This window comes from Melozone crissalis, unplaced genomic scaffold (genome assembly GCF_028551555.1).
Source record: "Melozone crissalis strain CALT ecotype California unplaced genomic scaffold, PUWL_Pcris_2 ptg000045l_1, whole genome shotgun sequence".
NCBI lineage: Eukaryota > Metazoa > Chordata > Aves > Passeriformes > Passerellidae > Melozone > Melozone crissalis.
In genome coordinates, this window is record NW_026535823.1 from 25,874,457 (window position 1) to 25,895,328 (window position 20,872).

The 20,872-nt window shown below is 42.1% G+C and overlaps 1 protein-coding gene across 3 annotated transcripts in view; it reads right to left on the bottom strand.

Moving 5' to 3' along the window:
• LOC128943327 (BEN domain-containing protein 5-like) overlaps positions 1-20,872 on the bottom strand; it is an 877,269-nt gene that overhangs the window by 200,560 nt on the left and 655,837 nt on the right. For all 3 annotated transcript variants that reach the window (XM_054286227.1, XM_054286226.1, XM_054286225.1), the window contains one exon: positions 3,963-4,052. In XM_054286227.1, the coding sequence (XP_054142202.1) occupies positions 3,963-4,052 (90 nt within the window). The remainder of the gene's footprint in view (positions 1-3,962; positions 4,053-20,872) is intronic.

Below are 20,872 nucleotides of genomic sequence, written 5' to 3' on the forward strand. Positions count from 1 at the left end.
CACAGTGGGAAATCAACGATTGGCATCCCACTAATAGAACATGCTAAATCAGTGGGTAAAATTAATGTCTTGGTGCATCTAGACATGTTTAACCTTGGAATTACTGACTGCTGGCAAAAGTCAGAGCATACAGGATAAACTTAAATGTAGGAGTGTCTCCTACAACTTTCTGTGGATGTGAATAGTGAGGGGCAGTTGCTTTTCTCCCACAAAGAATACAAAACCTAGCAAATATAAGAAAGAAAATAAGACACTGAGAATATTGGGGGCTAAAAATACCCCTATTGCCAAGTCTTGGAGAAAATCCAATCCTTTTGAAAGCTGCCTTATGGTCAGTGTTTTGAGGGTAGGGGCTTGCACAGATTATTAGCGCACACTGTTACCTGACATCTAAGAGTTAGTTTATTTGCCTTTACAGTAAACTATGGAAGAGAAAACAGCCCACGTTTTCTTAAAGGAAAATACTGAGGAAAAAATCTAAGAAAGGAAAATAATCTAAATCCACAACTTCAGAACAATCCCTCAGAAATCTGAACAGCCGAGGAGAGACGAGTTCAGGCTGTAAGATGAATTTGCACTTCTTTGTGCTCACTACAAACGCCCTCCAGGAGCAGCAGTGATTCCAGCAGTTGGTTAAAAAATGGTCTATAATAGCAAATTGAAAACAAATCCTCTTAATCCTGGACCCTACTCCTACTTATTCATCCCTAGGAGTGGTGCAAACATCAATGCTCATGGTGACCATCACCATCTGAGCAGGAGAATACCACCCTACCTTTGGATTGAAAGGTACTCATGTGAATATTCTGAATATCCTCTCTGATGGCTGGGTCTCCATTTCCAGCCCTGAGCTCCACCACAAGCAGTTAAGAACCACCAGGAAAACTTCCTAAAAAGGAGAACCATAGTACTAACTCTTCAAAGACCAAAACAGAAACAAAAGGTTCTTAATCCATCTTTTTATGAAGAGGCCCTCCAGGGTTTTGTGGCAGCTGCAGCATGTGTGAAATATTACAGCACTTGTTTGTGACTGCTGGATGAGGTGCCTGATGGTTCTGAGGAGGTCTGGCCACTGCTGCAAGCACTCCACAGCTGGAAGGTGACAGAAATGCCTAACCAAATTTAAAATACCTGCACATTTGCAGCAATGAAGGGCATTTGATCCAAAACTCAGTTTTCAGTGGATTCTTCATAGTAGAATATGAAGAAGAATGACAGAGAAACAATTTTGAACAGAGAGATGACAAGATTTTTTAATCCCACAGGAATGCAAAATCCTTGCTTAGATTCATAATATGTGGTTAAAGTGGAGGACAAGGGATCAAAAGGCGCCTGCATCTCATGATGTATTAAAGATAGAAAACTTGCTTCTCAGGGGCCTTGACTAGTCAAAACCAAAAAAACCCAAACAAACAAAAAACAAACCAAAAAACCCAAAAACCAAATACACACACAAAAAACCCCCAAAAACCACAAAACCAAAACCAAACAAACAAACAAAAAAAACCACAAAAAAAAAAAAACAAACAAAAAAACAACCAAAAAACAAAACAACAAAACCAAAACCCCAAAAAACTAAAAACCCAAAGAAATGGGGTTAGGCTGGGATGCCTGTAATAGGTAGCTTCTGCCAGTCCCCAGGAAACTCCTATTTTGAGTATACAGCTAAAAATCCCTCAGCAAAAACCAGCCCAAAGAGGGCAGGAAAGGAGCTGGCCAGCTCAAAGAGAGGTAGAAAAGTGAGTAAGGAGTCAGATGTTATCTTCAGACATTAAAGAAAACAGTGACTGAACTAATTAAAACCAAAAATCAATGGGAAAAAGTGAAAAACAAAAAATATAAAGCTTTTTGCTCATTCTCTATTCCCCTGTGGACTGATTGTCCAAGCTTGGGCAGTCACAGTTCTGGTCTTCCATCCATGAGATGCTCCTGGGGAATATTTGGGATCAGTTTCCAGATCTTAATGCTCCAGGTGGTGAGCATCATCAAACATTCAGGAAGAAATCTCTCCACCAAGAAAAAAAATAGTCCTGACATGTTCCATATGCACTGAGCTGGCATCTGGATATAAAATCTGCAACACCTAACTATGCCAAAAACCTTCCTGAGACTCCAGAAATAAAATTCCTAAGTGTGCCCTCAACTTGACTGCCAGAGGAATCTTTTTTATGCCTTCTTTTGATCCTCCCACACATAAGTTTCCAAAGATGGAGCAAGCACCCAGTTTCACATTTGGCAGTGCTAGAAACAACTCTGCAATGGCCTTGAAATGTTTGACATTTCCCCTTGTGTAGATGCTGATTCTGCACAGGAGGCAGCTCTGCCTGCATGAGGCAGGGGCTCCGTGCGGAGCCCAGAGCCTCTGGGTCCAGGAGTCAATCAGGAGCTAAAATTCAGCCACAGCAAGTTCCTCACGTGCTTCTCCAAAACTCATGTATTGATACCGCCTTGTTATTTTTCTTGTATTTCCTGCTTTTTCTTTTTTTTTTTTTTAATTTGTTTGTGTTTTCTTTGTTTGTTTTTGGCTTTTTTTCTTGCAAAGCACAAAGTTTCCATGAGACAATCAGAGCATGACTTCTATCTAGCTGTTTCATCAGGCTAAGCATGCCACACGCTTTTACACATCCTTTTTTTTTTTTTCTGATTATTTCCCTTTTGAATAAACTCTCCATTATCAAAATAAAATAACATCATTTACAAAGCACCACCTCAGCAGCATGCCTCAGCTTTCATTTCACAGGGCTATGCCAGCAGCCACAAACAGAATCAAAGCAGCCAATTAAAAATCCATATTCATTAACAAACATCATGTGTACTGTAATGCCCTGCATTGACTGTGGCACGGCAGGGGATGGGGAACTCGCTGAGTTTCCCCGCTCTCAGTCTGAAGCATTGTTTTATTAGAGGAAGGGCTTTACCTTTGCTGCTCCAGGCCAGCAAGGAGAGTGTCCTGGGGCAGCAGAGGGGGCAGCTGCTCAGCACCTTTTCCCTCAATGATGCCAAACACAGCCCCTTGCCAGGATTTGGAGCACACAGAGAAGACCATGAACGAGTGCCAGACCCTCCCCACCGAGGTCTTTGGGCACCAGCAGGGCCCATGGCAATGGAGCCTGTGGCACCACGAGCAGACAACATAATAATAAACTCTGCATATGCTTGATTGATGCAGCTCATGGGCTCAGCAGGGCCAGGTCCAAGCTGCTGCAGTGAATTACCAAATTGCCCTGGCTCCAGGGGAGCTGCTTTGATTTACACCATCAACACTTCACTGCTGCACACGGTCACATGCATAAGTACAATATTTCAGGCCTGTACAATGAAGTTATATGAAGGCGTGCCGGGGTTATTTATTTATTTGTACCCACGAGCCAAGAGATTTACAACTCTTTATAAATACAAGCTGGGCAATTTGCTTTCTATTTTTAGCAGGAATGCTTTTTGCAGGAAACAGCTGTCAGCCACTGGGAGCTGTGTTCCTCAGAGCAGCAGCTTCAGACAAAGAGAGGCCTCTTAGAATTCAACTGGAGAGCTAGGGTCACTGCTTTGTGATGGAAAAGAAGCTGGGGATGGTACACAGCAAGAAAAAATATAAGCAGTTAACATAATAAACCCCAGCAAAATGGGCTGAAAAAGCCATAAGAAAAGGACCTTTACACAAATATATTGCATACGAGTGTGACTGTCTCGTTCTTCCCAAACAGCTTCAGAGCCCAAATCTGTCCAATTCTGACCAAGTTCAGCAAACCTTCACAGGACTTGGAGCCAAGCTATTCCTACAGCCTCAAGGAAGATGAGCAGCTGTGTATTAGATGAGAGATTCTGCTGATGTCCTGATATGCTGATTTCCACCGTGGAAAAATGTGTCGCTTTCCCCTTTCAGAGCCAAAGCTCTCCCCACCAAGCTCATGCACCAGCAGCAGATCAGATCCCATCAGATCTGCCACCCTGGGGCACACACTCACCTTGGCAGACGAAGGAAGAGGGAGTTTCCCCAGGATGGACCCGTGCTGTGATGAACACCACCTTCTGTTCAGCCCCTGGACACAGGTTTGCTGCAGCAGAAAGGGGACAGAGAGGGGACAAAAAAAGAGAAATTAAGATTATTAAACTGTGCCCCAGATGTAAAAGCAAACAACTGTTAATTTTTAAAACACATCCTTTCATCAGAATTGGTCACACATTATAAACAAGCACAATCCTTGACCAAAGAGGCAGAGTCACCAGGTCTCCTTCCCAGACTGCACAAGGGCTGCAAGAATAATGACATGCAGCCAAACCTGCAACAACAAATTTAGGTCTCTTTTTAAAGCCCAAGATTTAGTGCAGAGAGTTTAACTGCACTGTAATTGTGCTCTCACTCGTGATAAATGTCCCCCTGGGCCACAGGAACAGCACTGGGGCTCCAGTCAAGGTAAAGCCAATTGCACCCTGCATTGCGCTTGGTCCATGCCTTAACAGTGCCAGGCTATGGCAAAGTGCTACAAATTATATTTATTAGGCTTTGCTCTGAAGGATTTAGGGGTGATTTTTTTAAAATCTGTTAAGTGTTTGTGACTGCATCTGCTCTGTCTGAAAGAAAAGTTTAAAAAAAACTATAGAAAAGAGATCAAGATTAAATCCAGGAACTTTCTCCAGTGAGGGCATGAAAATGTGCCATTTCCCCTTCAAATTGCAGATAGGTGGAAGACAGATCCCAACTATGCTGACTTTAACATGTGTTAATCCCTCAGTTTTGAAGCCACACCACTTTGGCCACCTGCTTCAGCCATAAACTACGTGGGTCAACCAGGATCCTTCCTTTGTTTGTGCTGTGACTGCACTTAATAAACAGCAAATGAAAATTATGCTCTTGCAAAATGGGTTCTGGGAATTTTAAAGACTCTAAGAGGTCAGGACCTCAGTTAGATGGCTTATCTCAACCTGAACACACACAGCAGGGGTAATGCTAAACACAGCAGGCTCCAATTGCTGGAGACAGTTTAAATCTTTGTTTTGAAGTAAAAAGCTTACAGACTGGAAACTAAATCCAAGTTGTTGTTTTTTTGTTTCGGTTTTTTTTTTCTTCCTCTTTTAATTAGGTAGATTTATTGCACACATATCCAAAGTCGGACTTTTATTTTCAAAGATGTGTGAGTCCTCAAAACCATACCTTAGTTAATTTTTTTTTTCATTTCCCAAATTCTTAGAAGTGCTCCATTTTCCCCAGGGCAAATCACACCTTACAGAACCATGGGAATAATCAATACATTTTTTGCTGTTCTCAGGAGACAATTGCAGCAGGTTTCTTCTTTCATTTCCTCAGCATCTCAAAGTCCTGCAGCTGCTCTCCCTATAACTCAGCCATCCATTTGTTCTCTCTTACACCAGCTTCACCATTCCCTGATGTTTTTGAACCCCAGAGGCAAAGAAATACAAGAAAGAAAGTCTCTGCCAAACCCTGCAGCTGGTGGGGTCAATTCTCTCAGCAGAAGAAAAGTGGGAGGCAGCAAAAAGGAGCACAACCACATCAGCCAGGAGTCAACGACCATCCCACATCATCTGCGTTAAGTAGTGTGGGAGGAAGGAGATAAATCACCAAACCAATTTTAAGGAACAAAAGGAGAAGTGTTGGGATCACTTTAGCAAGAGCAGATGAGTTTTCCTCCCCTCTTGGAAAACCAGCATTGCATTAAAGGGGCTGTGGCACAGCACAGAGGTGATGCTCAGCACCATGGCTGCTTTGGGTCTGGAACAGCACTGGTCAGGAATCTCTTGGACAGAGGATTGCTTTGGGGTGTTTTGTGGCTTTGGCTTTGTTTTCAATTATAAAACTGTTGTTATTTATGCTTCATAACACTTACCAGAATCATTATTATGATCAATAACTTTCACTATGCAAGTCTATTTTAATTGGCAATGAATTAAAATCCCCACAAGTCAAGTCTCCTTTGCCCCAATGGCAATAGGTAAATTATATCCTTGTCTTCCTCTTGACCCATGAGCCTTTCCTTTTTATTTTCTCCCCCTGTCCTGGATAAGAGGGATGGGCATCTGGCTGCTAACCAAGGTTAACCCACTAAACAACCACAAAACACCATTTCATTTTTTAATTTAAATGTTACATTAGAAATACATCCTATTTTCTACTTCAGGATTGAAAAGATCAATCAAAATTAAGAAGATTAGAAGTGTATAGCTTTGCTTAGTAGATGCCAACAGTGCTTAAGCAAAATGACAGAAAGGCACACTCCATTTAGCCACAGCTTTGAGACTTGTGGAAATGCAGAGAAATGTGTTGTGGTACCACTTTTACCCTTCTGAAGACCATAGCAGTGAGTCTTAGAAACAAAAATCTTTGAGGAAACAGGTTTTTTTGAAAGAAGGGAAAGTAGAGATGTCTGGAATGGTTCCTTTTCCATTTTCTGTTCTGGAGAGTATCTTGAAGATTTAAATGAACATTTTGTCTTCCCTTTGAAGTCTACCACTATCATCATCATGGATAATACTTGCCTTGATTTATGAGAGACCTAAACAATCTGTCACTGTGTGTTACACCCCAGTGTCCTGCTGCTCACCCACTGCCATCCTGCCCCTGCTCAGAGGAGAATTCCCCAGAGCAAAGCTGTGGAGATCTGAGATGCTATTCAGAACAATCAGCACAAACTTCAACATCTTTCCTGGCTCCCCAGCAACCACAGTAGTGCTAAACACGGAGCAAATTTCATACTGAAAAGAAACTCAATGAGCTGCAAGCAAGAAGCTCAGACCTCTCATTCTGAGCATCACTTGTGCTGCTTGGCCCTCAACCCATGTTCCTTCCCCTCTAAAGCTTTGGCATGTCAAGCCAGTCACTTAACCCCACTGGCAACACTCCCTCAGCTCTCACCCAGGAAACAGCAATTTCCACTCCTGGTTGCTTATTGTGCTGCTGCAGATAAAGCAGGCTCGCACAGAAAACATTTTCTACTTACAGAGAGAGAGTCAGATCGAATTCTAAACCTTCACGGCAAGGCAAGAAATTCACTTAGCCATTTTCATTCAATTTTCATCTTTATGCTACTATAAAAACATGAAAATTATAGTATTTGTATATAGCAGCTCAATGGTAGGTATCTAGAACATTCAAGCAGAAATATTAAATTTATGGAATTCCATTTGCACCACCAAGATGAAGCACTATAACAGAACTGAGGTAGAACATCACTCCTCAACATCCAGGATCTTTTCTGCTGCTTTGTCAGACCAGAATCAGACTGCAGATTTGTGGTTGCTTTAGGTCTTGCAGTCATTATGTAGTTTATGATTCAAGTTCACAAATTAGCACTAAGGATGAGAGGTCTGACCCTGGAAGTCTGGTTCAGAAAGTCTTTGGGCTGGTGCCTGTCAGGAGATCTTGGGAGTGAATTTCACTACTTTGCAGACGACTTCAAAGTTGAGAAAGGTACCAGAAAAATCTCGTCATCTCTGGAAGACCAGAAGGCTCTAATCCATGGGAATCCATCATCCTACAAACATATGGCCAAATAACAATTTGATTTAAATACCCACGTATATTTTAATGGAATGTTATCCCCTGCAAATGAATTCCATATTGCCATCCTGTCCCAGGTACTTTGCACTACGAGGTGGGGTGCTGCCAGCTTGTTTTTATTCAAAACCCTGTGAGTTAAATACTCCACAGAGGAAATCAAAGCAGCTGTATTGCATTCCATTCCTGTGTGCCACCCCAGCTTGCCTGTGCCCAGCAGAGCTGGAACATCTGTGTCGAAAACAGCACTGCCCCAAGTGCCTCATCTCCACCACATTAACCTGCTCCAGCAAATCAAATCCAAGCAGCATTTACTGCGCTCTGGTTTTTCCTAAGAGACCAGATCAGCACCTAATCCCATTTATTTTTGCTCCTTCTGGCCACGAATGTCATTTCAGGTAAGAGCGTGCATCTCAGCAATGCAGGAGTGCGCAGGAACAGCATTTTTGGTCCCTGCTGAATCCCACTGGACTTGGTGAGGTCAGATTTTCTTTCTCACCTTCTTATAGTTGGCTTCAGCAGAACAAAGAAACTAAGAGGGACAGAAGGTCAAAATGATGCCATTTGTACCACAGAGTGATGAGCAAAGATTGGGATACAGGTTCTGGAAGTCAGACACCCATTCCTGTACAGTTTTACCCGAAATGGGAGGCAGCAGAATTTTGTCTCCCATGCAAAAGCCATGGTAGGCCAGCTCTGTGATGGGGTGGCCCTGCTACAGGGCACCCTCACAGCTCGTGGACTGCCCTCACCTTCACTCTGTCCTGCCTGGGGTTTTTTCAGAAGTCTCCTTTGTGCAAGAACCATCTCCTCAGCAATGGTCCTGCATGTAATGCTCAAAGCTGCCTCCAAAACCTTCCGAGTTTTGGGTGTTCATTCAGGCTCTGTCCTTGACTCTGTCAGGTGCTTAAGTACATGATTTGTTGGACGGACTTGCATCGTGCTCAAAAATGTGCTTAACCATAATTTTGGCATGAGAGCTCTGCTGAATTGGGGCCATTTTGCAGGAAGCCTGCCTCTGTGATCATTGTCACAATGTTTTAAAGTTGGAGATTGGGCAACTATTATGCTTTATTGCTCGTTTTATGCCAAAGTCTCCCTTTCTTTTTACATTCCTCTTAAAAGAGAAGCTATTTTGGAGCATTTAATATTATTTAATCTCTTTACTCTGGCAGCATAGAAATTACAGGAACCATTACAATGGTCCTGTGTGAGCGTATGCTTTATTGATGTATATGCTGACCTAATATCAAATTGATTTTACTCAGCTTTTCTGCTGACCATGGAAAAATGCAAATTGGGTATTATATTTGCACACTAATTTTATTGGGCCCCTGTGTCTTCATAAAAAGATAAAGTTTGGGCTAATAAAAATAAAACATTTCTGGGGCTAATATAGGCAAATGTTTATGTAGGCAGGTAACAAATTGGTTTGTCATTTAGGGGAACATAAAGAGCACTAAAATCATCTTTAGGAAAAATAGATTGGTGGCTTTTGCTTAGCTTTTAGCTTTCATTTGCAAAATCAATTTAATGTAGCACAGTGTCTCAAAGAAAGGGTGACACAGGATTAAGACATTAATTGTATTCCCCTTCCATAACTCCCCCTTATTCAGAGGCCCTGGGATTTGGGTTTGCTCTTGCTCAAAGCAAATTAAATATATTTCAGCAGAAAATAGGAAAAAGGAACCTTTAGACTTTTGCCATGTGTGACCATCCTATTGGGACAAACAGGGGCAGGTAGCGAAGTGGCACTCAGGGTTCTGCAGGCAGAAGCTGAAAGAGCTATCAACACTTGTCAGTGCCACCAGGAGCCTGAAGGCACAGTGGCAGTGTGATGTTCAGCCTGGATATGGCTGTGTCCCTCCCTCCTCTTCCCTCTCAATCCTCTGTAGCAATGCCTTGTGCATCCTCATGGCCTGAAGCCCTGCTGGAATACATCTGAGTGAAGTTCCACCACAGTTTAAGTAGACAGGTGTATATCAACAGCCTAACTTCATTTTATTGAAAGGAATTGGCCTATCTACATCTCAGAGCAGGCACTATTTCCACCCAGCTCTTGGTTTTCATCCCTTCCCCTTCCCTGCCTCAGTTGCAGGGTGTTCTGGAGGGGTTCCATGGGGTGGGAGGTTACATAAACAGTTTTGATGTTAATACTTGACTGCATTTTCAACGTAATAGCCCAGCAAAGGGATCTGACTTTGAAGCAAAAGGCCAGAAATATCTCCTGGTAAAATTATGCTGAAGCACAGATCGAATGACGCTGCAGAGCTATTTGCAAAATCAGAAATGGCAAATGCCTACAGAGCAAGAGCCCCCTTACCTCCCAGCCACATTTGCTTGTTTTTAATCTTCATTACATCTTGTAAGCAACCATTTTTCCATTTGGGCTTTCTGATACTGGCAGCTTTCTACGCTTTTGAGGCAGGAAAATTAAATGCACGCAAAACCAGTCAAGATACACTCACATCTTCCCTTCCTCCTCATCTCCACTAAAAAAAACCCTCCAAAAAACACTCCTAAAAACCTGAGGTTTTGTTTTTTAAATTATACATATGCATTTGAACGTTGGAACATACAGTCCTATGAATAAGAATAGAAATCTGGAATATGAGCAGCACATTATTTGTCCTCAAACGGCCAAGGTGATGACAACTCACAATTAAGGATGCAGACAGTAGCATTTAATGTCACCTACCTGCATCACTGTCATATCATAACAGTTTAGCAGGCAGGTCCCCAGCCTGCTTTCTTTTTCCCTTTTCTGCTTTGCTATTTATAAAGTCAGGTTGGAGTGTAGATCAACCCCTTGCCCTCCAGAGAGCGGAGGCACACAGTAAATTATGGGAAGGCTAAGTGGTACATCAAATGTGTCTCCTCAAAGCTATACATCATCTTGTTAAATTTGATGTCTAATCCCAGAACCCCAGAAATCATTCCCAAAATCCCAGAAAATGCATGTGTCCTTCAGATGATATAGAACAAGAAAGTAAAGTTTACCTGCAGGGAAAATAAAAAAAAACACCAAGACAAAAACATTCCAGACACGATTTGCTAAAGCCTTCATTTTACTTGAGTGTCTTTCAGTGCCATTTCCTTAAATGCCATTGACTCAGAACTCACCCCTCTGCGCTTGAATACATGAACTCTGATCTACAGTACTCACTTTATTTTTCCTTGCAGTGGTTGACAATGAATTACAAACTGAATAAACCAAACATCCTATTTATCTCTCTCTAAAAATCTTACATCAGATAGAAATGCAGTATCTTACATATGCAGCAGCCCTTCTCCAGTCACCACCAGTGACAGCAATAATGATCTTCAGCCATTCCACAGGGTTCTCTTGACTGAGATCCACAGTGTGCCCCTCACCAGTGAGGAGGAGATGGAAACACTCAGGAGATGCCCCAGAGGAAGCAGATCTCATCCTCTGGGAAGGAATCAATACCAACTGGTATCTTTCTTGCTCTCTCTGTTCACAGCTATCATCCCTCTAGAATTCTCACCATCCCAGTAGCCTTTTTACAAAGGGATGGAACTGAAATATTCAGATGCAAGACATTTCCACCTGAAATACTACATTACACGGGTACTTTTTCAGTTTGTCTTTAAAATCCAGGGATTCAGAAGATGATGCTAGGACCTGTTAAAAAGCAATTCTCTATCAGCTCTCTCCAGTGGAGAGGGCTACGGCTGTGTTTGTTTGCTGTAAGTATGCATGGACTTAAAGATAAGAGAATAATTCAGCCAAGGCAGAAAAGAGGGAATTACCACCCCCTCAAAAAGTAGTCAAGCAGTTACAGGAGCAGCCAGGACACCTTTGATCTGTTTTGGATTACTTTTCCTGTTTTGCTGTGGCTTTGCTTGTGATTAACCTTAGTGCTCAGGCTTTCCCATATAAAAACTGAGCAAAACCATGTGCACTTCAGAAAAGAATTGAGAGTCCCTGTACAGCTATTCCCAAAACTCTTCTAGTTTCTTTGAGATGCACAGCCACATCCTTGTGCTCTTCATGGATTTTTCCAAGGAAAGCGGCACTGAAAATGACATTTAAAGCTGCCATGGGATTCAGCTCCAGAATCTGTGAGTCCAGCATCTCTGACCTCTCAAGGCCAATGGATAAAAAAATTAGGAAGGAACAAATTGCAACACAACATGCAAAAATTGGGAAAGATGTTTCTGGGAAGCTGTAACTAGAAAATCTCCATTCGCTGGGGCTAGGTCTCATATGATTCACTTAAGAAACAGGCAAAAAGTGTAACAAGAGGAGAATTAGGAAAAAAGAAAAAGTTGGAGCAGCATGAAATAGCGGACAAGGCTGGAGACCTGCTCAGGTCTCCTTCTGTGAGGAAAAGAACTGAAAAGCAACCAAAGTTTCAGCCTGCTGGGCTGAAGTCTCAGACCTGGGGGAGCAGTGAAGCAACACAACCAACACTGTCACCAATTCATCTCCTGTGTTCCACCTTTTTGACACTGACCTGAACAACATGAACCCTGCTCTCTCTTATTCTTCCTGACACCCATTGAATAGAAGTGGGGACATGATCAATTACAGGACACAGGAGAGGATTATTTTTTTTGATTTATGTGTTGCATCAGACCCTCCCTGGGCAGAAGGACAAGGACTGACAGGGTTAGGAAGAATAAAACCTTCAGTGCACAAAACCTTGAAAGCAGTGATCCCAAGCAAGAGGTGCAGGGTGTTCTGCAAGGGGTTTTGGCTTTTACTGAACTATGACTGTGAGCTCCTCAGTAGCTGAGCTAGCGGTCAATAAAAAGCAACCTGCTGAAATGAGATTCATGAAGAGCCATGCTCCTCAGAATGTGACACTGACCTCTCTGGGAAGCACCAGCACTCTGTTTGGAGAGAGGCTTGAGCACACAGGCTAGAAAGAGACACCAGTGAATTGTTTCTCTTTCCATATTCATTGATTGCCTGAAATCAGAATTTGGCCCCGAACCCACAGCACCAAAAATTAAGAAGCTCAGTAGAAGGTCTTACACCTCAAATTCAAATTTTGAAATTCTTCAGCAAGGTGGGGGATGCAGACAACCCTCAGGGCTGAAGTACATACATCCCTAAGGCAGCCAGGAGCAAACCCTTCTTTACTGTCATGTTAGACATTGGCTTCAAATCAGGGTGAGAAACCTGTTCTTAATGTGAGCAGGATGGCAGAGATGGGGTGGAAAAGGCCCTCTTCTCACAGGCCCCTGCTTTTGTTCATTGATTCTTCTCAGATTTTAATCACAGGCACATGATGTCGGGAGTCTGTGGCTTGGGAGGAGTTGACAGCCCTAAATCAGCTTTGCTTACGTGTGTGCACTCCATTCCCTGGCACCTGACTCCAGCACCAGCAAGGATCACAGACACGGCCTCAGACAGAAGTGCACTAGGAATATTGGACATATATAATAAATCCCAGAACCTGGCAGGACAAAGTCCTGTCACACCCTGTCCTTTCCCTTAAAAGGAAGAATGAGATGCATGCCTGGAGGCAGGGCATCTTCCATTCTCTTTAAAAACCAACAATTAAGCAAGCTGCCATTCTTATTCAGATGCTGCTTATGACATTTCCCCTCCATTGCAAAAACAATTATCGCAAAGATGTTGAAATTCCACCTGGACACATAAAACCTTCTCCTTCCCCAGCCAACCTGCTGCCTCAGTCCCCTGCCTTGCAGCAAACTGAGAACAGCTCCTCTCACAGACGTGATCCCTCTCAAAGCTCCCTGTAAGCACCACATTAACTTCGTGTGCACACAAGTGTCCAACAATCCTAATTGTCCTTTTTGTCCCATCATTAGTTAGCAATAAATTCCAGAGGCACAGTCAATCAATACAGCACGGGCCATAAGGGAAAACACATTTTGTTGCCTGCACTAGGCACACAGTGCAAGGCTGTGAGAGCTTTGCAAAACCTATCTAGTCAGCAAACTGTTAAAACCAATTTATACACACTCACATTCCCTCTCTCAAGGCAATAAGCCTATGGAGAATTTTAATTAAAGTCAAAGGAGCCTTTAAAAGTGGAGGGGGAGAAATCTAGCACAGCGAGAAATAAATTAATAAAAACATGCTCCAAGTTGAAGCTCAAGGGGATCACTCTCAGTCATCATTTATTTAAAGGATGGGACACGTCAAAGATGGGAATGTCAAGTGGGAGATGCTGTGAAGCAGCAGAGGACAGAAGAGGGGCTGATGAACTGCATGCCACAGCTTCTGTAGCAGATCATTTTTTGTCACTCAGGTTATACTTGTGGCTGCCCACCTGCTGCTAGATATTCACTAGCTCTCAAAGTTAGGCACTGGAATATCTGTTTGCCCTTTCACAGCTGAGATGAGGAGGACCTTTTGGCTCATCTAGACCATCCTTATCTGGTCAGCACCCAATTTCTGTAGAAAATTATTCCTTTCTCCCAACCTGAGGGAATTTTTTTTGGTATTTAGCCAGCAGTTTCTTTTGCTGAATTTCATTCTACTCGTCACTTGCTTCTTCCCTTGGTGTTTATATCTTTTTAAAATTACTTGATTTTTAATGGGTTGTTCTAGCTTTTGCTTGGGCCATGAACTACTCCAGAAGAATTGACTGACCTTTCCAGATGAACTTCTACAGGCAGGCAAACCACAGATCTGGTCAATTCTCATGTTCAGGAGCTCAGAGGAGAGCTGGCATCCTGCTCTTCACCTGTCATTTTTGCAGCCACCAAATCACGTCTTGCAGCCTTTTCCGTAGCACAGACAAGAGATTTCTTCACTCAGGGCCAGTTGCAAACAAGCAGTGCCACATTTCTTTAGCAACTCCCAGCATCAGCTGCTGGAGCAACTTTTCATCACCTCCTGTAACAGCTCAGTGGAGGGTAAGAGGTTTGTGTGGATAAGTGTCCTCAGCAGCCACCTGGCTACCAAACTGTGGCCAAGGGAATATCATACTGTGTCAAAACATCCCCAGCATCAGATGCAAATTAATCACCCATAATATTCATGTGATCGTACTGGAAACCCATCCACTCTCAGCCTTCAACTACAAGAAATATGGAGATCAAATACTGACTGCTCGTCTTGACACTCATTATCTGATTTAGAGAGTCCTGTGCTGTCAATTTTCCAACTAGATCCTTTGGTAGAAGCAAAAACTTCATGGATTAATAAGACTCCACATTAGTTTCCATGTAAAAGCCTGGAAATACAACTCATTTCCAATGTAGGAAAAAAAATTCAATTATTCAAAACATTAATAAGTATATTTGATAGTCAATGTAAATTGAATTATGTTTTGCCCTTTCCCATAAAACAAACCAAAATACCCTTTCCATGGAAAGAGGGTTAGAAAGGTTAAAAAAAAATGAAGAAAGTCAAAGTCATTACGTTCCAATCAAACTTGATAAATATGTAAATTACAGCAACTAAACAATTGTCTTTGACAAATGGCTTCCACGTAATGGATTTTTCATAGTAATGAGGCTACAGTGCAATTGTTTTTTTAAAGCCTTACATTTCTCATTAATAAAAAGTGAGTCAGTATGCACAATGGGCATATTTACAAAAAAAAAATTAAAAAGCAAATGAAATTGTCAGACAGCAGCTGACATCACAGATTAACAGAGGGATACCTGAGATGGTGTCATTGCTTCCATGAGCATTGACACATTGTTGACTTTAATTAAGTAAGTAACTTTAAATAAGTAAGTTGAGTTTAATTAAGTGGCTTGAACTTGAGGAGCTACTCAGAGCCAGAATAAAGCCCAGGAATTTGCCACTTACAATTCAGCTGGGGTTTGTTTCTCCATCCAGACCAAAGATGTCAGTTGCAAATGCTACACAAGCCCTACAACACCCATGAAAATGGCAAAACAAGCAAGAAAATCACTTCATGGAATATCAGTAACTTCCCTGGCCACCAGCATCTTCCTGCCTCATTGAGTCCACTGGCATTTCTGACCATGTCAACCTTCACACAGCACCAGTGCATCTCACTGCCTTTCTAATGGAGTTTGAATGCTACTCCAAAGAAAAAGATTCATGGAAGAAGATGACCCTGGATCATACAGTTCTGCTTATCTTTGTCCTCAGAACATTCCAGCACTCAGCAAGGCATCTCTAGGTTTCTTACTCTTGATTTCTGTTCACTTGATGCACTTTGGAACAACAGAAGGGCAGCACCCAATGTGGTTTGAGCCTGCAACAGCTTTTCCCACATAAAGGAGCAATGGCTGCAGTGAAAACATCTCAAGAACCACAGAGGCTCCCTTGCCATGCACCCAGCTTTAGCAGGACACAGCACCCAGGGTCCCCTTTAGTGCAGACTGCTGGCTATCACCCCTTTCCAAGGTCTACAGCAGAAAATGGATTTTTCTCATCTTTTCCAAAGGCCTTTCCTCTGCAGGCATCTTGCCACAACTGGGGAAGCAGTGCTGTTTCTCCACCCCCACATCCATCCTGATTTAAATAGAAGAAAACAGGCTAATTAAAGGGGGAGTGGAAAAGATTAATCAATTTTTCCAAGTTCCCCAACTTCCCCATCCTGTGTCATATCCCCTATCACCCTGGTGCTAACAGGGCTCTGTTTACATATTCTGTATGGTACAAAATTCCCGAAGTATTGGGAGAATTTCAACATGCATGCCTACCTCATTTAATACAATTTTGGCTGCTCAGCTCTTCCTGTTTGAGGGAGGACTACACTCACATCCCCTCACTATTAGGAATTCTGCCACCTGGCATTTGAATTCCTGAGCCAAGGATACATGACTGCATTTGTATTTACTCCCAAACACTCTCTGTGCACCCAAGGGTCAGCCAATCCATGGTGGTGATAGATATAAGGCTCTGCTGCTGATTTTAAGTTATTTAAAGCAAAACCAAACCTTCTCACCCCAATCTGCTGAAAGTATCTAAAGGTGAAGAAGGGAAAACACAGCCAGGGGGAATGTCAGTGGGAAATAAGGACAGAGGAGGTGGAGGAGAGGACTGTTCATAAGTCTTCTAATAAGCCTATAAACCCTGGCTATATCTCTGCATGCATGCATTTCTTTTGCTGATATAGGATGCATACTTCATGTAATGCTATTCTTGTGAGCCAAGAGAATCTGCATGTAATACAGCAGGAGAATGCTAATGACCTTCAGCTGAGCTGGAATCCAGCAGCACTTCCCTTTATCCAAGGTAGGCTTCAGAGTCACCAGTCAACCTTGGGGTTCCTCATGGAGCTGAGAATCAGTGAGTACAACATGACCACACACATCCCAGTTTGTGCTGTGTCCCCCACTTGCACAGGAGTTGGTAATTCTTCCCAAATACCCCTCAGGATTTAGAAAAGGTATTTTTTAGGCAGCACTTTGTCAGTGAGAGAAAAGCAATTTCATGCCCATTCAAGTGATGGATCCTTGAAGCAATATGGCTTAACCAGCTCATCCAGCACAGCCTGCTGAGTGGTTGGCACAGCCACCAGCAAAACATCTATACCCCAACTCCCCACACCACCCTGGCCCCATCAGGCTGAAGGGACACTCCCTGGTCTCACCCAGACCTCTGATGAAAGCAGTGTGTTACTCAGCCAAACTGTTCTCCAGTCAAAAATATTTGAGAGATTTGGAGCTTTTTCAGATGAAAGAAAAACTAATAGGGATACTCCAGACAAGTGTGAAAACAAGATGTCCCCCTGCTGTCCTTAGGAGCATGTGACACAAAAGCTCGATTTGAATGAAAATCTAAGTCAGCACTTGCATGTCTTCCCAGTTTATGGACTGATTTAGGAGAAACAGAGAACAGATTAGTCCTAATTTGCTTTATCTTTGCATTCCCAATCTATTGATTATAATAATTGTGGAAGCTATCTTCCCATTAGCCACAGTTATTACCATATAGAGCACATGCAAAAAGCCAGAGTGGATTTAAGTGGTTTTGTTTCCAGTGTTGGTTTAATGTAGCCCTGAACATTTCCAAGGCACAGAAAGAAAAAAGAGAGCTTCCATGCCATTAAATTCAAGCAGATTTTTCTCATCATTGCAGAATTTAAGCTTTCAAACCAGACATGTCCACAATGATGATATTTAGGACTGAACCCTGGAGAGGCTTTTCAGAAGTTGTCAGGGCTGAGCCCAGACCACTGTCCTAGTTTTGAGAAAGCTTCTAAAATGATGGAAAACTTTCTGAAGGTCATTGTCCTCTATCAAACACATAATGTAGCACTGTCTGAACATGAGGAGAGAAGTCAAAAATCCTGTGTTCTTTCTGTTGCTCTTCCACTGAACTGATGAGTAACCTTTCAAAAGACATTCAGGAATAAATCCGCAAACAGATTTAGCCACTAAAGTAGCCTAAATCCCATTTAAGTCCATAGTTTAGATCTTCAAAAACTGCATTCAGCTGTCACCTAGTTCAGGAGATGTCAGTATCCATGGGCAACTAGAGATCTCACTTTAGCCAAGTCTCCCAGAAATTCATGTCCCTCTGCCTCTCCTGCTAGTTTTAATTGATATTTCCAAATTGTACCTAAGGGAAAAGCACCCCAAAAATCACAGAGGTAAAAGAATAGTGGCAACAATCTCCAAGTTTTCAACACCCATAGGCTAAGAAGACTTGCCCAGAATTAGGAAAGTCTCCAGGCAAAACCCTTTCTTTAGGCTGAAGGCACCTGAAACCACATTTGAGCTTCCAGGAATATCCTAAACACATTCAGCTAAATAATTTTTTTCTTTTTTAAAGTACATAGCATTAAATAGCACATGAACCAGAAACCTGTTCTCCCTCCTTCCACACTGACACCCTGAATAGAAGATTACAGGATCCTGGTTGCTCTTGCCCAACAGCTAATCCAGTGAATATTAACTTAGGTGACAAAGAAAAGTAGCTTCAGCATGGAGATATGAACACCTCTTCCCATCCCCATAGCATGAAGACTGGGATTCTCTGAAAGCTCAAATTTATAACACAGTTTGGAAACCCTAAAATGACAGGGGTAATATTGTTTCCCTATCCCAGCTCTCCCCTGACGTGTCTGTGTAACTTCAGGAGGGATGCCAGGATGAGAGGACCTTCCCAGTGCTGACAGAAGATATGAATTGAAAACAGGGACAGAATCCAAGGACCCTCCTTGAATACACTCTACTTGACTACCTTGAGTTAACTGGGCTTTTTCAAACCTTATTTTGGGCTTTTTCTGGGAGCACAGATGACTACTGAAAAACTGATGGTTATTTTAAGCAGCAGATCAGGAACCTTCCAAACTGAGAGTGGTGAGGGAGGCACAGGTTGCCCAGAGAAGCTGTGGATGTCCCATCCCTGGAATTGTTCAAGGCCAGGCTGGACAGTGCTCTGAGGAGCCTGGCCATGTGGAAGGTGTCTCTGCCCATTTATGCAATGAGATGATCTTTAAGATCTTTCCAACCCAGACCATTCTATGAAGAAAATTGGTACAGGGACTGTATATACCTGCCCTGCTTTTTTTTCATGTCTGTTTTCAAAACTCTTGCTCTATTTTCCTCCATTTTGAAAGCACTAGTAATGATTATCTGGTTTCACACATTGCTTTGAGATCCTCGAATCAAATAAAACCTTCACATCTCTTTGCATTTATTACTAAAGCCAAATTGTGCCTGTTTCTTCTGTTCCCTGTACAACAATCTGGAAAGCACTTTCCCAAAAATCTGCACCTTGATCATACAGTATTTTATCTACAAAAATGCAGATCTCAGGTTTTAGGGTGGGTTTTTTTTTTTTCCTTGAATGGATGGAAGACATCAGAAGAGGGAGAAAAAAATCCCAAAACAAACGACCAACAAACCTTTCCTGGGAAATTTTTTGTTGTGTTTCTTTCCTACTCCTCTAGCTGTGGGTCACATATGTAAGTGGCCTTTCATGGCAACATACATCCATGATTATACCAATATAAATCAATAGTAGATATATTTTAGTTCCATTTTTAATATGCCATTCAATCAGGTTTTTTGATAGAAAAAGAGAACCTGCGCTGCATATAAATGGGTCACAGTACCTCATGTTTACTGTTAAACATGAATTAAATCTGAGTAGCTTGGCATATCTCTATAATAAAAAAGGAACTATTAATAAGATTTCATTAAATGGGGAGCTAATATGTAACAGCCTTATATCAGATATGTGAAAACAGAGTTTCATAACAAGGTTGGGAAAAGTATTATCAAGGACCTAAGCAGAAAATCTGTCTTTCTCGATACTGGAGGAATTTATATTTGAAGAGTGTTCTTTCCTATTGAGATCTTCATTGACTTGTACAAAAATACCCCTTTTAATCTCAAATCCCCACTGGCATTTTCATATAAGCACTGAAAATGCTATTGGGCTTTAGAGATTTAATTTAATGAAGGAAAAGTATTTCTATTAGAGTGTGTAATTTTTTTTTATTTTATTTTTTTTTCCTCAACACAACATCTTCTGAAAAACCAGGGAAACAGGATTATTTTAAGCTCTGAAAAACTGACTAACCTGTGCCCTTGTAGAACTCCTGCTTCACAAAGGAAGCTTAACAGCTGTGGCAAAGCATGTAGGTGCACTTGAAAAGGGACCCTACTGTCCCAAGTCATCCACACTGAGAATGCCAAGCCTGGAAAAGGCAGCAGACAGAGAGGAAAAGAAATGTCCCCATGCAGCCAGGTTGTTTGTGCTAAACTGCTGCATCATTAAGCTCCATTTTGAAATGTCAAAGATGGGAAAAAACTCACCAAATAGTACTAAATCTTCTGCATTAATAGACTGATCCTCTCATCTGTTCGTGTCAAAAAGTATTAGGTCTGGCTGGGTAGGTAACAAATTCACTGTTGGGGTAAATGAAAGCCACTCCATCTATTTGGGCAGAATTGCACCCATTGGCTCCTGCGATGGACTGGGCTGAATTGTGTCATTTAAGATTCCCTCTATCCGAATTCTCACAGTGCTGCTTTCGTGAGGCTAAAGTCTTTGTTTTATCTGCGGATCGCCGATGTCTTTCTTGTATGAATATTCATTACAAGCATAAATTCCTTTTCATATTGAGAAGGCAAGTGCACTTGACACCAGGAGGCCTCTCAACAGGACACTGCCAGAGCCTGCACCAAGTTGAATTTCCTCCATTAAAAAAAAAAAAAAGAAAAAGGTTGGTTATTTTTTTTTTCTTACTTAGGAACAAGCTGATCACTGAGTTACAGCAATGCAAACCTTACAAGTCATCTACTACAACAACAGCTGGGCCCAGGAGTTAAATGAAAAAGCACTGTGACAGCAGGAGAGGGTAGAGCAGATATAAATACCTGACTTCTCATGAGATCTCCTGCTTATCTCATATTTGGACAGCCAGCTCTGCAGAGAGGTTATTTCTGCAAGGAGGTGCAGATAACAGAGTACCCAGA